The sequence below is a fragment of the Poecilia mexicana genome, unplaced genomic scaffold, assembly GCF_051168715.1.
Source record: "Poecilia mexicana isolate PSO_F unplaced genomic scaffold, ASM5116871v1 scaffold_12, whole genome shotgun sequence".
Lineage (NCBI taxonomy): Eukaryota > Metazoa > Chordata > Actinopteri > Cyprinodontiformes > Poeciliidae > Poecilia > Poecilia mexicana.
In genome coordinates this window covers 25,187,117-25,203,709 of record NW_028263381.1, presented here as the reverse complement: position 1 = coordinate 25,203,709, position 16,593 = coordinate 25,187,117, and the positions used below count along the sequence as shown (strand labels likewise).

The window sequence follows — 16,593 nt, the reverse complement described above, 5'->3', positions numbered from 1 at the left end:
CTTTGTTAATTTATTTATAAATGTCCCAATTTCACACTAAATATTTTGCTAAATATTTAGCTTGCTAGCTAAATAAATAATTTGTAGATAAATATTCAGATTGGAGCTAAATATTTATCTTGGTAATTTAATATTTAGCTAGCTAAATGTTTGGCTTGCTCCTGTATGTATATTTTCTTTATTAAATCAATACCTTTTTCATGAAAATGCTGGAGATTCATGTTTTTATTGTGGTAGTTTTCACAGAGTTAAATGTAACTAAGCAAAATAATAAGAGAAATAATTTTACCTTTGAAAGGTTTTATTTAGCACAAAGGAAAACCAGTATGTTATTTTAACTGCCGTAAACACATTCAGGTAAAAGTTTCATTTAATTTTATTTGGCTAAAATCGAGTTTCCAGGTTCAGGAACGTTGATGTTTACTGACCTCTAGTGGTGACAGAAATTACTACTCCATTTTCAGAAACAAAACACTCAGTTTGGTCTTAACTGCTCCAAATTGATATTTTTAAAGCACCTCTTTGATTTTGTTATATGTATAGTTGTTTATCATGTGATAAAGAAAACTAGTCGGCTGTATGTTTCTAAAGCGGCCGAACTGGACCAGAACTGGACCCGATATGGTCCCGTTGATGGACGAACTCAGGACGGGTAATGGTGCCTCATCTATTCCTGCTTGATGCGAATGTTTTTATAAAACTTAGTGAAGTCAGCCGCAGAGTTTCAGACGGACAGAAAGTGAAACTTTTGAGGGTTTTTTTCTCTTGAAATGAAACGTTGGTTCAGACAACAGTTTCCGTTCTGTTTGCAAACCACACAGGAGTCAACATTTACTGCCCCGCACCTGCTAGCAGCCAACAGCTAGCAGCCAACAGCTAACAGCTTTCAGCTAACAGCTTTCAGCTAGCAGCCAACAGCTTTCAGCTAACAGCTAACAGCTTTCAGCCAACAGCTAACAGCTTTCAGCCAACAGCTTTCAGCTAACAGCTAACAGCTTTCAGCTAACAGCTTTTAGCTAACAGCTTTCAGCTAACAGCTAACAGCTAGCAGCTAACAGCTTTCAGCCAACAGCTAACAGCTTTCAGCCAACAGCTTTCAGCCAACAGCTAACAGCTTTCAGCCAACAGCTTTCAGCTAACAGCTAACAGCTTTCAGCTAACAGCTTTTAGCTAACAGCTTTCAGCTAACAGCTAACAGCTAGCAGCTAACAGCTTTCAGCTAACAGCTAACAGCTTTCAGCTAACAGCTTTTAGCTAACAGCTTTCAGCTAACAGCTTTCAGCTAGCAGCTAACAGCTTTCAGCTAACAGCTTTCAGCTAACAGCTTTTAGCTAACAGCTTTCAGCTAACAGCTTTCAGCTAGCAGCTAACAGCTTTCAGCTAACAGCTTTCAGCTTCCTACACGCTGCTGACAGGTTGTTGTCCAATCACTTAGTAGGAAAATTAGACTTTATTTTCTTTGTTGCTTGGAAAACCATTTTATTTCCAAACTATGTTACATTTAAATGGCCTTAATATGTCTTGTTTGCTGCTGTTTGGATAAATTGCATAAAATCTAATAATGTACTTAATTAAACTAAAGTTACAGTCAAAAATGAAAACTTAAATATTTCATTAGCAAACTAACTACATATTTTGTTATTTAGCTTGCTGGGTAAATACTTAGCTCATAGCTAAATATTTAGCTTGATAACTTCATATTTTTTAGTTAAGCTAAGTATGAGGCTACATTTGTCGATTGCTAACAGCATATTTAGCTTGTAGATCTGAATATCTTTGCATCTCTGATTGTCTCCATTAATAACAACCCCTTGTTTTTTTCCAGTGAGGTGGTTTGGCCCCGACCATGATACTGCCTCCACCAAAAGCTGCTCGGCGTTGACAGGGTTTGGTGAGTTTCACACAGTCCAACCACAAAGAGAAATCCTTGCAAACGTGGCAAAATTTACTGATAAATAAAGAGTTTTAAATGTTTGAAATAAACATGAGTGGAAAAACAGAAAACTCAGAAAGGCCAGAGAAATATTAGCATATTTTGACTGTTATTATTGCAAATCTAAAAGTCTGCTTGGTTCTAAAAATGTATATATTTTTTATGTCAATCAGTATTTGAACAAAAAAATGACAATATTTCTGAGGGTAGATTCAAAACTGTATTTGATCAGGAAGGAGTGTTAGAATAAATGAAAAACAGCTGAATAAATAATTCAATCTGTATTAATTCACTTATTTAAATCCTTATATATGAACTTAGCCGGTCCAGATGTTACTACCGTTGGTATCGGTCCGCCCTTCCTGCTGTGTAATTATAAAGGAACCATATGGACACACACAGGATGGACTATTCAGGGCCTGATAATGACAGCGTAGCATGAGAATCTGCTCCCTCTGTAATTACTGCTGCCCAGTAATGGCGACAAATTGAGTGGGTTGAATAAAAACGACTCCTTTCAAGATTCTTCATTTGAGACCCCCTGGAGGATTTGGGGCCCAAAAGGAGCAAATCTGACCTGAAAGCTTAGATGGACACTTTTTCAGCATATTTTACAGATAAATAACACGTTTTAAGGGCATTATTAGGTACAAAATATAGTTTAACCCTTTGGTTTTTGTAACAAAGCCAAAGTTTGTTTTAAAAATGTTATTTAAGAATTGGTTTTTGAATTTTAAAATGACTAAACAAATACTTTTCTTTCGCAGTGCTGTGAAAAAATACAGATTTATCTGTTTTTGCTTTTTGTCTCACTTAAATGTTTCAGATCATCAAACAAAGTTAGAAGATAACCAGAGTAAACATGAAAATCTACTAAATGTCTTTATTAAGGGGAAAAAGTGATCCAAACTGGACACATAATTCACTGGGCCAACCCTGGTGCCATCATGTCTTCGTTGTGTTAACGGACAATAAGAGGTTTTCACATCCTTGTGGAGGATTTTTGCAGAACTGGTTCAGTTCAACCAAACTGGGGGATTTTCCAGCATGAACAGCCTGTTAAGGTCAAACCAAAGCATTTTAATCAGGTTTAAACCAGGTTTTTACTAGAACACTGTAAAACTTTATTGCTTTTGTTATTGAGCTGTTTAAAGATAAACATGCTGGTGTGTCTTTGATCATTTTTGTGCGTTATCATCCAGGTGTCGTCAATATTCAGGTCAAGATGGCCGAAGTGTTTTCTGCAGGATTATCTTTTAGAGAGAGAAAAATGCTGAATCTGTCCAGTTAGCAAGACACATTGTTAGCAGGTAGCTAACTTAGCAACAAGCTAATTTGGCAGCGAGCTGACTAGCCAGCTAATAGGTTAGCCAGCTAGCTTGTTGTTAGCATCGTATTTATGACTTAATGCTCTGATTATGAAATATTTTATGAGGTTCATTTTTAATCTGATATCTGAAAACAAACTGTTTAGTTATTAATCTCCCCACTTTTCACTGTATTTTTAATAACTTATTCAGCTGGTTAGACTGTTTTCTGATTACGAAACCATTTTAATTCACCACATCAAAAGAAGAAAAAATAAACTTTTTCACATTATTGTTTTAATCACTATTTTTAGTTAAACAATTTAATTTCACAGAATCAAAACAAAATTATTCTTCACACAAATCAGCAACGATTAAAAATTACAAACCAAACTGATGTAAATATTTAAAACAAAAAAATCTGAAAATAAACAGAAACACAAAATTACAATTAACTTAAACATGAATTTGTCTATTTGATTTTTAAAGTCACAATAATGCAAATAGTAAGATATAAAACAGAAATTCTTAGTTTGATTTTAAAATATTCACCATTGTTAAACACAATGTGTTGAATAATAAATACTGTCACTAAAAACTGAATTTAACTAATTAGTTTTTAGTTCATTTCTTTTTATCTCAGTTTTGTTTAAAGTAACTCATGTAGCTGCAAGAACTGCAAGGAAAATTGACAATATTTATGTAAAAACAATATAAATTCCCTGCTAAAAATAATTAAATTATTGTTTTTTGATGCTATTTTTGTTCTTTTTTTGCCTTTTTCATGCAGCTCATAATTCCTACTTCAACTTTCAGTGGAAAAAACATTAAAAATGTTGTTCTGAACTCCACAAACACAAAAAACGCCATTTAACCAGTGTTTCTAAAGCAGAGACGTTTATAATCTGTCTTTACAAACGGCTCAGAGTGCAAGATTTTAGATTTGCCCGGGGTCGTCAGGGGTCATCAAGGGTCATCAGGGGTCATCAGGGGTCGTACATGGGGTTGGTGAAGTTTCCCAAAGAGCCGTGTTCATGGCTGTCCAGCAGGGGGCCGTACGACGTCCGTCTGCAAACACCAACACAGAGATGATTAATGAGAATAAAGGTGATTTAGTGTTTTATCACTGTTTGGTCCTGACCTGATCTTGTGCTGGTATAATCCTCCCAGCACCAGCAGAACCAGCAGCAGGAAAACAACCACGATGACGACGACGCTTCCTGCAGACAGATCAGATTTAAACGCCTCTGCTAGGAAAACGTCTAATTATTAACCCAATTAGAGGCAAAAACAGGATCCATGTTGGATTAAATATAAGCATTTATTTGTTTTTTGGCTTAAAGAATCGCAAAGTTTCATGTTTTAAAAATGTTTTTGTGTTTGTGCTCAGAGCGTTTCAGACAGAAATTCAGAGTTTCTTCATAAAAAATCAGATACATGATAAAAATATGAAGTCATCGGATTGTTCAGACAGTCAGTGAACCATGACCTTCAGATAATTCCCTCTTCCAGCAGGTCAGACAAAATTGACCTTTGAACTTTGAAATGAATAGGAAAACAATAAAAGGAAACAACAATAAAAGCTTCATCTGATACATGAACTATTCTCTCTCTCTTTTATTTTATGTAAATAAATAAACATAATGTTCTCTTTTTAATGTATTTATACTGTTTATAATGTAATAAAAATCTTAATTAAATATACTTTTTATAATAAAATGTATTTTTTGTTTCAAAAGGTAATGTTTTCTCTTTCTAAATTATTATTTTTAAAATATGAAAACATGAATCTACATAATTTTCTTTACATTTTTCTTCTCTAGAAAATAAGAACAAATGAATTTTTCTCTTATTTTTAAAAAAATAAAGGAAATAATACAAAAATAAAATATGTTGTCCCCTCTCTTTAGATATTTTTTAAAAATGTATAATTTTTAAATGTAAGAAGAAAAGTTAGGCAAAGGAAACATGAAGATTTATTTCTTTTTTAATAAAAAAACCCTAATTTTTTATTTTATTTTAAAATGTTTTAAATATGAAAAACTTGGAATATTGTATTTTTATTTATTTTTTTCTTAAAGTGAGGATGAAATATATATTTTTCAATTTTAAAAACATTTAAGTAAAATATTCTTAATATTTAAATAAAATATTAGTATATGCAATATTCTCTATTCATTGTTTTTTTTTTAAAGAGAAAACAATAAAATATAAATTGTTCTCAATCCTTCTTTTAACTCAAATACACCAGAAGACTCACATTTTAAATGACACATATATCATTATTGCACTATAACATTTAGCATTTAGCTTTTTTAATTTCATGTTTAATTCTGTTAAAAACTTTTTGTTTATTTCCTGAATATACCTGAAACTAAACCCGGAGTTGACTCTCGTGAAACCATAAAGCTTCTGAGTCACATTTATTACCTCCACCATGATGGAAGCTAATAAACGCTACAGGTGAGGCAACACCTGGATTTTTTTATTTATCTTTTATTTATCGGCTCCATGGCAAACAGATGAAATTTTAAGCAGCAGAATCAAAACGTTTGCAGAGAAAGTCAGAATTATTTCCGTAACTGATTTTCCAACCAAAGAGGAAGAGCAGTTACTAAAAAAACATTTTTTTCAGTTTGTTTGTAAATCTGATGAAGAAGTCGCTGAAGGTAAACGAGGAAGTGAGAGAAGAAATCGGTTCACATATTAACCACAGCAGGAACTTTTTCACATTATGAGGGCAGAAGTGGGACAGATGAAAACGTTTCACAACGACTGCATGAAACATGGAGCCATCAGATTCTGAAAAGGTTTTTATTAATGTGTTTTAGCTGCTAAATGTCAGAAAGTCCTTTATTCTGAAACATATCTGTTAAAACAACATCAAATGACAGAAAATGTTTTTAAAAAGTGGCTTTTATTTCAATCATCAACTTCTGAGTTGAGCGATGAGGATTTTTATTTATTGACAAGAATATAGTCACAATATTAGCAGAATAAAGACGCAATTTTACCAGACGAACGTCTTAAAATTACAAGAAAAATTTGTTTTTATAAAATTAAGTAAGTTATTTTGTAATAAAACTTATTGAAAACATATTTATAATTTTAAAAAATGTACGTTGGAGCCCTAATAAAATCATTCCAATAATAATTTCACTCAAAACCCAACGTAATAATTTCTACTTCTACTCAGGGGGTGTATTACTGAAATATTTGACTGGATTTTTTAAACTGTGATGGAAAAATCTGACATTTTAACAGATTATAATCTCAAAAGGAAATCCCCATCTGAGTTTCACCTTGACCTGAATTCCAGACATCTGGCTATCCAGACTCTAAATGACCTCTCAGAGTCTTACCAGCTTCTGAGCCCTTCAGTTTGGGAAACGTTCCCCGATTTCAAAAGTTTTAACTCCAGTGTTGCATCAGACCACAGATTCAGCCTCCAAATCAACATCAAAACTCTGAAAATTTTGATTTTTCACAAGCAGGTGCACAATTCAGGTCAATTAACTATTTTTTTCTTTTATATATTGATTTTGGAAGGAGCATAATGAGGAAAAATGTCACAAAAAATTCCAAAAGAATAAAAAGTAAAATGGTGGCTCTGCCTACCTGGGCTCAGCGCCTTTGACTGCTGTCCCTCCTGATCCGGCGGCGGACTTCTGCTGGGGCCTTTAGTGGACGTAGGGCTGCCGGTAGAGGGAGTACCAGGCCTGGTGGTCGGGGCGCCGGTGGACATCGGTCTGCCGGTAGAAGCAGCATCAGGCCTGGTGGTCGGGGCTCCGGTGGACGTTGGTGGTTCTGAGGCCTTTTTACTGGTTGTGGAGCCAGTAGAGATGCTGCTGGTTTCGGTTATGGTGGTTGTTGATTGGTTGACGGAGTTCGTTACTTGAACGGTTGTGTGGATGACGGTCGTATCCGTGGTGCTTGATGTTGCTGTGGACGATGATGGTGGTGATGAAGATGCAGAAATGGCCGTAGTGCTGATCTCAGTTTGAGATGATGTGGCTGATGAGCTGAACTCAGTTGACGAAGGTATAGATGCTGTTGTCGTTGGTGGTGTTGCTTTAGCTGTCGTTGGTGGTGGTGTTGTTGTCATTGTCGTTGGTGGTGGTGTGGTTGTTGGTGGTGTCGTTGGTGTTTTTGTTGTCATTGTTGTTGGTGGTAGTGTGGTTGTTGGTGGTGGTGTTGTTGTTGTCATTGTCGTTGGTGGTGGTGTGGTTGTTGGTGGTGTCGTTGGTGTTTTTGTTGTCATTGTTGTTGGTGGTGGTGTTTTTGTTGTCATTGTCGTTGGTGGTGTCTTTGTTGTCGTTGGTGGTGTCTTTGTTGTCGTTGTTGGTGTCATTGTTGTTGTTGATGAAGATGCTGATAACAGCAGACCTGTAATTCCACACAAACGACACTTCAGTCTTTTTCCACTCTACATCTCGCCTCTTATGGTTCACAGTGCAGCAGTTTCTCTACAATATTCTATATTTTGAGACGTAAAACCATTTAAAAATCAAAACCAGTCAAGAAAAACACAATTCCCATTGGTTAGTTTTACATAATCTGTAATCTGTGTAGAACATTCCAGAAACTCAAAGAGCTTTACATCAAAAAACATCATCCATAGTTGTGAAATCAGCAACAGTTGACACATTTTGTTTATTTTGTTCAACTTATCCTGGAGTTTGATGATGAAAACGGAAAAGGTCCAAACAGCTGCCCTGTGGAACTCCAGATTGTATTTTTTATGTATGAAAACTTCCATTAAAATATGACTTTGACTTTATTCTTGGAATATTATCACTTTCTTACTTTTTAAAAACATTTTTCTTAATCCTTTGTCATAGTTTTGTTTGTTTCTTTGCAAAATGGTTGCAAAGATGTGAAGCAGATTGAAAATGGAGTCAAAACAACAATATTACCATTTATCACAATAATTTCTGGAACAGTTTTATCGTCCAGTAAAACTTATCACATTTTTAGTTTTCACCCTTTAAAAAGTTTTTTTAGGGAGTTTCTTCAGGTTTTGCTTCGTTCTGTAACTAAAACCACGCTGATGTTTTTCTTCGACACGCCGCGTTGGTGTGCAGGAAGTGGAAACTGAGATCCGGTCTGACGCTGCTGAGAGTTTCTCTCTCAGACAGTTTGGTCTGAAATTGTTTTTCAAACTGATAAAACTTTTTTTTTTTTGCCTCTAAATCTGTCTAAAAACTCTTCCTGCCATTAAAAACCACAAACCAACGTTTTCCCTCCAGCCTCCGCCGGTTTAGTTAAAGTGGTTACTGTTTATCAATCAATCAATCATTGAGAAAACCTTTGAACTGTGGAGCTTCCCTCCAGGAAATCCAGGTTATAATTTAAACTTTCTTTAACTTTAATCTTTTTGAAAACAGCTGAGGAGATCAGGGTGCATGATAGTTTTCCGCATCATTTAAACATTTAAACTAATTAACCTGAATATTATCCAGGTATCTGGGTGAGCTGATAACAGAGCGGATGACTTACATGTTATCAGCGTTTGCAGAATGAGCCTCATCTTGTTTTATCTTCCTGGACGTCTGAGCCGCTGATCTTTGCTCCCTCTGGACGTCTGAGCGGTTCCCTGCCTGGAGCCGGTTCTGGTTCTGGTTATATATGAGCCGAACACAGAGGGGGGGGCGGTACCGCTGACTGAGTCAGAGCTCAGAGGGCGGCCCGGTCCGCGTTCAGGAAGCTGTTAGAGGTGACAGCCTGTGGTTGCTTTATTTTTAGGCCCCATGTTCTGGTTAAAGCATCTGGAGTTTAATAACTGAGATATATTATAAAACAGAATATAAGTCGTTTTTATTTTTATAACTGTTATTTTTAAGAGCCACGGTTATACAATTCTCATAAATGTTTAGTGTTTTGTGATGAAATGTTGAGCCAGCAGCAGCATCTGAGTTGTAATTACATTCATCCGCCAGCAGAGGGCAGCACAAGCTTTTACATTCAGGAACTGCAGCAGGTGACACTTAAAGGACAAGTACACCATTTATTGAATGAACAAATGAATGAATAACCTTAATCTGTAGTCTTTATTTTCAATTTTATTTTTTGCATTTCCTCATTTATTTACAGTTTTATTTCCTATTTATTTTCAATTTTATTTTGTTTTTTTTATTTATTTAGTTATATTTCTTATTTATTTATTTAGTTTTATTTCCTCTTATTTATTTAGTTTATTTACTAATTTTTTAACCATTTTATTTTCTCTTTATTTATTTTGTGGCTTATTTGAAAGTTTCTTGCCTTCCTGTATAAAACAGTCCAGCAGGGGGCAGCATGTTCCTATGAAATACGCCCTGCTTTGCGATTCATTACAGTAACAGAAAGTGTTCATTTTGAAAGCCTACAATGTAACACGTTAAAACAAATCCATTAATAATCACATTAAGCCCTTTTTTTAAACCATGCGATAATCCTCAGAAAGATTCCAGAGAATTGAAGTTTACCAACAGAAAATTTGATCTGGTCTCACCAGACCTCGTCTCTTTCCACCCAGGTTGGCTTTACTGTAACTAAATGGAGTCAACAGTTTATGTAGGACTGAAGGATTTGTTCCTGCTCTGATCAGATGCTGCGGTTAACATTCACACTGAACTGAGTCAAACCGACCAAACTCTGAAAAGCCTGTTCCCCTCCTCACCTGTGGGGGCGCTGCACCAAGAACCACCGAAGGAAACAAAAAACCTCCAAAAAGGACACTGAGCAAAACTTCATTCTTTCACAAAATGTAAACAAACAGGGTGGTTTGTCAGATTTTAGCAGTTGGAGGATTTTTATTTCTCCTGCTAGCGCTTGGCTAGTGTGTTTGTTTTGGTTGTATTTACCCAGAATGCCCTGCGCTATAGTTCACTTCCTGCTTTTGGAGCGGTCTCCAGTCTGAAAGCTTATTCAAACCACTTTTTTATCCAATTACACGTTCACACCTCTCCAACCGAACTGGAACGAGAGTCTGATTGAAGCAACCAAGCAGAGCTGTTGTGAAATTTGTCTAAATCGCAGGGCATTCTGGGTAAAACCGGCCAAAAAAAGGCGTTAGCTTAGCGCTAGCAGGAAGAATGGATTTTTTTTTTTTTTTACCAAAGACAAAAGAGAAATCCTCCAACTGCTAAAATTTGATGCTGCTCCATTTTTGCTTCCATTTGGTGAAGAAGGAATTTGTGCTCAGTGTCTTCAGAGGTTTTCTTGTCGTTTCCTTCAGTGGTTTCTGGTGCAGCGCCCCCACAGGCCAGGAGGGGAACAGGTTGCACAAAGGATTCAAATCTTTTGATGCTGAAAATGTAACAAATGTTGCAACTTTGGTCACAATAAGACCAAATATTCTGGACTCTCATTCTTCAAACTGTCTCTTAAAAGTCAGTTTAAAGTGTTGACACAGATTGTAGCAAAGATATTCATAGATTTTAAATAAATAGGAAGGCAGAAATCACTGAAAGTGTTTTCACAGACACACAAAGTTAAGTTTAAAAACTTAAAAAGGACAAAATTGGCTTTGAATTCATAGTAGTGTGTTGGCTGTCAGTGTTGATTTTACTGCTGCAGGTCACAGGAAGAAGTTTATCTTCACCCCAGCAGGAGATGAGAATAATTGACCCCTCATGCAGTGACCTCTAATTTCTGTCTGATTGCCTAATTAATGAATTTGTTAGCAAAACCAATGAGGCGATCGCAAACCTCTGCAGGGTTTGAGACGTTTGTTCCAGGCAGGTTGTGAGACTTTATCTATCGGTACCAGAGGCTCAGCAGGAAAACCTGCATGCAGGTGAATCTCCATTTTTAAAAATATTCCTTTGCTTTTTACGACACAAGCTGCTCCGTAGCTGCTCCGAACACAAAGAGAGTAAAACATTAAAGGGATTTTCAGGTGCCACTTGATCAATAGAATAATGGGGGTAATTATCTCTGAAGTGGGGAAAGGTCTGCAATTTAAACAGACTGTTTGATTGAAGCTGAGGCCGAGCCTCCGCTGGGTTTTGTCTGAACCAAACGGCTCCATTTGGACACAAATTTAAAGACTCTGGAGTCAATTTTTTACTGCAAACAATACATTCAGTTCACATGTGGCTGGAAAGAGAAACCGAACGAGAAAGTCTTCATCATGGGTATGATAAAGACTTAACTCATCAGTTTTCAAGCAGATTTAATTGTTCTAAAAACAAAAGTTGCACTTTGAAAGATTCACGCTGACCACTTTTGCAGCAGAGACACAATGAGACACTGTGGGCAATGAAATAAGCCCACAGCATGATGCTTTCTCCACCGTGCTGGTAAACAGTTCTAAGGTTTCTAAGCCTCATTTTATGGGGTGTAAAGTTACACATTAAAAATTAACAGCATTTGGGTAATTTTAGCATTTCAGAAAGGAAGAACTAGGTTTACTTTTCAAAGTCATATTTTTGCTATCTTATAAGGTTATAAATATCACAGTCAAATATTAGATATTTAATTAAAAAACTAAATACTTAGAAAGCTAAATATTTAGCTCCAAAATAAATAGTTAGCATGCTAAATGTTTCTCTATGCTAAATGTTTAGTTAGCAAGCTGAGCTTGTAGCGCCAAGCTAGATATTTAATATCAAAATCATCTTCAAAGTATTTCATTAGTTTAATAATTCCAGAGATGAATGAACCAATGATGTGCAGCATGGCATAAACAGCAACAAAAACAAAAGAAACGTAATTTAAAGTCAGAAGATGGTTGTAAAAACAAAACTGTGTCCAACCTGTTAGAGTTGCATCGGCTGCATGTTCAGTTTTGCTCCTGGTTTCTTGTAAAATCTTCATGGAACTGTTCAAGTGAACCTCTGACGTATTCGTGTTTCAGACGGGTAAAAATGTCAAGAAAAGATCCTCGGAAACGTTTGCACTTTAAGGTCAGACGGCGGCTCACCTGTCTGCCTCTAAATTCACCGCGTTGCAGCCAAACTTAACGAGCCGCTGACCTTTCACCGTGTTTTCACAGACAGGCGACTGTCTGCCAGTCGTAATCCACGCGGCCCTCACCAGATTGTAGGATTTGCATTTATATTGATGGGGTGACAGTGACGCCTGGTGCAGCGGCTGCAGCCTGGACCGTCGGATAAGCTGACATATCGGATCAATCGGGAACGTTTCGGGTCTCCAGAACTCGGCCGTATTTAAATTTTCAGCTTCAGATCCGATGACGTTGCCGAGGTCTCGGAGTAGATTGGGGTCGAGGACGATGATCAGCGAACAGCTGCTGGGCAGAGATACAACTACAAGAAAGAGAATAAACGGCATGCTGAGGAAATTTCTTCAAATGTTTCTGTTTCCAGAAATCTGCCAGGAAAAATCTAATTATCATCTCTGTTCAAGACTAAAGCTCTTTACAGATATTTCTCTTTAATAAATTGAATAAATTACGAGATCACTCACTGCGTTTCCATTACAAATGTAAGTTTTCTGGAAAAAACACAATTTTGCAATAAGAAATTCGACTAAAATCACACATGGAGAATCTTGTTTATGCAACAAGTCAGTAAAAATCATCCAACTACTTCCTGTCGTCTGCTTTATAGTTTCTGTCAGAAGTAACATCATGTTGTTTATCTTATGATTCATTATGTGAAAAAAAAGTGTTTCCATTGCAGCTTTATGAAATAAACCAAATTCAATATTCCCAAATACCCTAAACTTTGTACTGAAAAGCAAATTTTTCTAAGAATCAAAAAGTTAATTTTCTAAATATTAAATTGCGGAATTTTGTGGGAAATAGATACAGCAGCAACTAACAGGTAAGTTTATTTCAGTCATTAAATTAGAAAGTTTAAACTTTGTACTTATTACATACAGTAAAGAGGATTAGGACCACTGAAAAAATAACACTAAGAATAAAGTCAAAATTCTGAGAAAATCGTCATAATTTTTAAAAAGTCAGAATTCTGAGACTGCAGATCAAAACCTGAGGATAAATGATGGTGAAAAACAGCAACTGAAAACTATCTAGTTACGTTTCTAATGACTTGTTTCATTTTCTTCAGCTCCTTCACTGATTTTTCGCTCTTATTTGTTTCTTTCTAAAACACAAAGTGTCCTGCGATCGGCTGGATGTGGTGCAGACCTGGCAACCCGCGGCGGCCCATTTTCACGCAGGCAGATGGTGGCGGTGGGAGTCACCGTCTGTTTCCCACTGCAGATCTGACCAGATGTCACAAATGAGCAGAGACCTGTGAATGACAGGAACGCCGGCATGTTGGCATCTTCCATAGGTCAGGCTTTATTTACACTCAGTCTGAATGTTTTTAGACGTTTTCAACCTTCTTAAGCTGGAAAAAGATCATGTTTACGTCTCAGATTTTGGTTAAATTCTCCTTCTAAATCACTTGATTCATAAATAAACACATGGAAATCTCCCGTCAGACTTTAGAAATGTAGGCCTGATTGGAGCTCCATAGATCAGCCATACATTAAAGAAGCCACAACAACTAAAAGTTTCATCTCCTAGAAACGAGTCAAATTAACTTCAGCTACTTTAAAAAAACAAAAAAAAAAACAAAGACCTCTGTGCAGTGGCGGTTCTAGTCCAAATTTACCAGAGGGCCATGATGGGCACCTTTAACCCCCCAAACATGAAAATGTCTGATTTTCTTTAGTTTTAGTATTTTCTTTATTTATTACTACTTTTTTCAGGTTCAATATATTTCAGTTGATCACTGTTAATTTTTCAGTCATTAACCAACAATTAATGTTAGTTAAAAACATTAATTGTTGTTTAACAATTAATATTATCCACCAATAAATTTTATTTTCCTGAAATTCAGTAAATTTCAGGAAGATTTACTGAATTTAAGTCAATTTTATTTATAACTACTTCGTTCAGTGTTAAGTTATGACAGTGACCTTTGTGGATGTTTCAGTTACTAACCAACATTAATTTGGCTAACAGTGAATGTTATTAATGAAATTAGTATTTTACTGAAATTTGATAGAAATGTCATTTCAGCACAATTTACTGACATTTATAATTAAGCAAAGCAGAGTGAGGCCAGAATTCATCCTCCATGTTGTAAAAGACTTTTTATCATTTATCAGAAAGAGCTAATTGTAGATTTTTCTCCCAAAATGGGAAAATTTAGTTTATTATGTTTAGTGGGAAATTAATATTTCACTCAGAATCAGGTTCGTTTGGGTCACTATTGATTGTTTTATTGATTTATTCATGAATTTAAAATAGTTTTTTGTATTTTCTTGGGGTATCTTTGACTAAATTTGTAAGAAATGTCAGAACGAAAACATTTTTACAGGAATGTAGCAACTAGTGATGTTTTCAGTAGCAATTCAGTAGCTAAATGTGATGATTTTCTCATTTAAACTGTGATATTTTATATTCACAGTTCATTTAAGTTATTTGTTTGAATAAAAATCCTCCATCTTGGCAGGACTTTTTATTTTCATGGTTTTATAGATCCTTGCTGCCAGTTTCCAATCTTCCTCTCCGTATGGATTCAGCTCTCAGCGACACGTAGCGGCTTTCTGCCCACAGCTTTACGATCGAGACCAAAACGAGACCCAGACCCGCTACAGGCTGCGTGTTTTCTTCTTCCACCCACAAGCAAGGCCCAGTGATCGGCAGATGGGTTCTGACTGAAAACTGAGAGAAAATAGCAGAAACACAAAAGGAAAGGAGGTCGGACTGAACTCTCCGTCTGTTTAAATCGCCTCCAAGCTTCTTTACTTTCTGCTGATTTGATCTGATTTATCAGCCACTGATTGGCCAGATTAAGCAGTTTAGCAAATTAAAATGTTTCTATGATAATAATTATCAGGTTTAGACTGAAAATCAGCGTTAAAACTGCCAGATTTAAACTTTAAAGATCCTTCAGACGAGTTATGACCACTTGAGTGCTTGAAGGGAAAAACATGAGTATTCCTGCATATTTTATATGAAGATAAATACATAAATGTTTGTTTAGAGAAAAAAACTGGATTAAATATTAACGTTTTTTGTTGTAAGATGTCCTTGAGAAAAGCTGCCATAATCAACTATGTTGCTGGGAACTTTTGTCATAACTCCATTTTTTCCTTCCACTAAACTTTCCACTAATACATTAAAAGATTATTAAAAATATTTTTATTACATTTATGTAATAAAATTTTATCATTATTATTCAGTTTCTCAGACTTAACAATGATTACATTTAAAAATATATTTATTCTTATAATAATAATTTTCTAATTAAGAACAATAAGAATTTATTATTATTGTGACTTCTACTAATATTCTTAATATAATTTTTTTAAATCATAATTTATAATTATACTTTAATATTTTATGTAATTGTGACCAATTTGTAATCATATTAATGAATATTATTTTCTGTTATTTTATAATACTAATACTAAGTATTATTATATTAACAATTTTTTGTCATTTAATTGTTATATTTTATAATATTATTATTTTGTAACAATTATTACCATGTTATAATTATATTAAAGGCTATTAGAATTATTATATCATGATTACTACTTCAACTACTACTATTATTTTTTATTATTTTGTAAGGATTATATACAATAATTCTAGTTATTTTATAATATTCATAATATTTATTATTTTTTGTTATAACTATGCACCATATAATCTTCAGTTTTTTAGCTAGTTTTAGTTTTTAATGATTCTCTAATTGTGTCTGCATGAAGACTTTTGCACAGCAGAAGTCGGGTTTGGCATCATCTCTTCATTCTGTTATAATAAAATCAGATTATTGCAGCCAACTGGCTCTTTCCTCCTCAGATTCCCCATCGTCACGTTTTCTCCTCTGATGGGAATCAGCTTTCCTGATGAGCCTCATTGCATCGACATCTTCAGGCCCTTGACTTGCACAAACACACTCCCATCACTTGGCCGCGCTCTCCTGGACCCACACGCCGCTAACGGAGACGGCAGCACAATTACCGAGCGTCTTCTGAGTGTCGCGGCTCAATCAGAGGCGACACAAAAGGCTGTTCAGCGCCGACGAGCGCCGCTCTCCAGGCCCTTCTTCCTCCTCCTGCTGATTGCCGCCGTCGCTTTCTGCGAGGGCGGCCGCTTTCCGCCCGCTAACGACTCCGGCTCTCATGTTTACGTTTAAAAAAGGTTATGTCCTCCCGACGTGTCGGAGAAAATCACCAAGTTATGGCTTAAAGTGCTCTGATGTCAAGGCGGAAAGTTGATTGAAATGATTATTGGAGAAACGTTTTTTATTCAGGAGTGAAAAATAAACAGTAAAAATACAGTTTTTAGAGATTCAGACAAAATATTGTCACTGATTAACTGATTTATCACAATAAATGATAAATCAGTTAATCAAATTAAATGATAAGTTCAGTCAT

At 35.6% G+C, this 16,593-nt stretch overlaps 1 protein-coding gene and 1 long non-coding RNA gene across 2 annotated transcripts; one reads left to right on the top strand and one right to left on the bottom strand.

The window, feature by feature from the left end:
- Nucleotides 1-467: 467 nt before the first annotated feature.
- LOC106926761 (uncharacterized) lies at nt 468-15,262 on the top strand. The gene is made up of 3 exons (XR_001420148.2): nt 468-652; nt 1,826-1,891; nt 13,309-15,262. It is a non-coding gene; the product is annotated as an uncharacterized LOC106926761 (long non-coding RNA).
- On the bottom strand, nt 3,521-8,879 carry parm1 (prostate androgen-regulated mucin-like protein 1). The gene is made up of 4 exons (XM_015001857.2): nt 8,740-8,879; nt 6,859-7,626; nt 4,382-4,460; nt 3,521-4,308 (listed from the first exon to the last, which is right to left on the bottom strand). Exons 1-4 carry the CDS (start codon nt 8,768-8,770, stop codon nt 4,227-4,229), a joined length of 960 nt encoding a protein of 319 aa, XP_014857343.2. The 5' UTR covers nt 8,771-8,879; the 3' UTR covers nt 3,521-4,226.
- Nucleotides 15,263-16,593: the final 1,331 nt, after the last annotated feature.

Coding starts and splice junctions, on each gene's coding strand:
- parm1 (XM_015001857.2), bottom strand. CDS start 8,770: ATGAGGCTCATTCTGCAAACGCTGATAACAT. Junction 7,627..8,739: donor TCTGCAAACGCTGATAACAT/GTAAGTCATCCG, acceptor GTGGAATTACAG/GTCTGCTGTTATCAGCATCT. Junction 4,309..4,381: donor TTATACCAGCACAAGATCAG/GTCAGGACCAAA, acceptor TGGTGTTTGCAG/ACGGACGTCGTACGGCCCCC.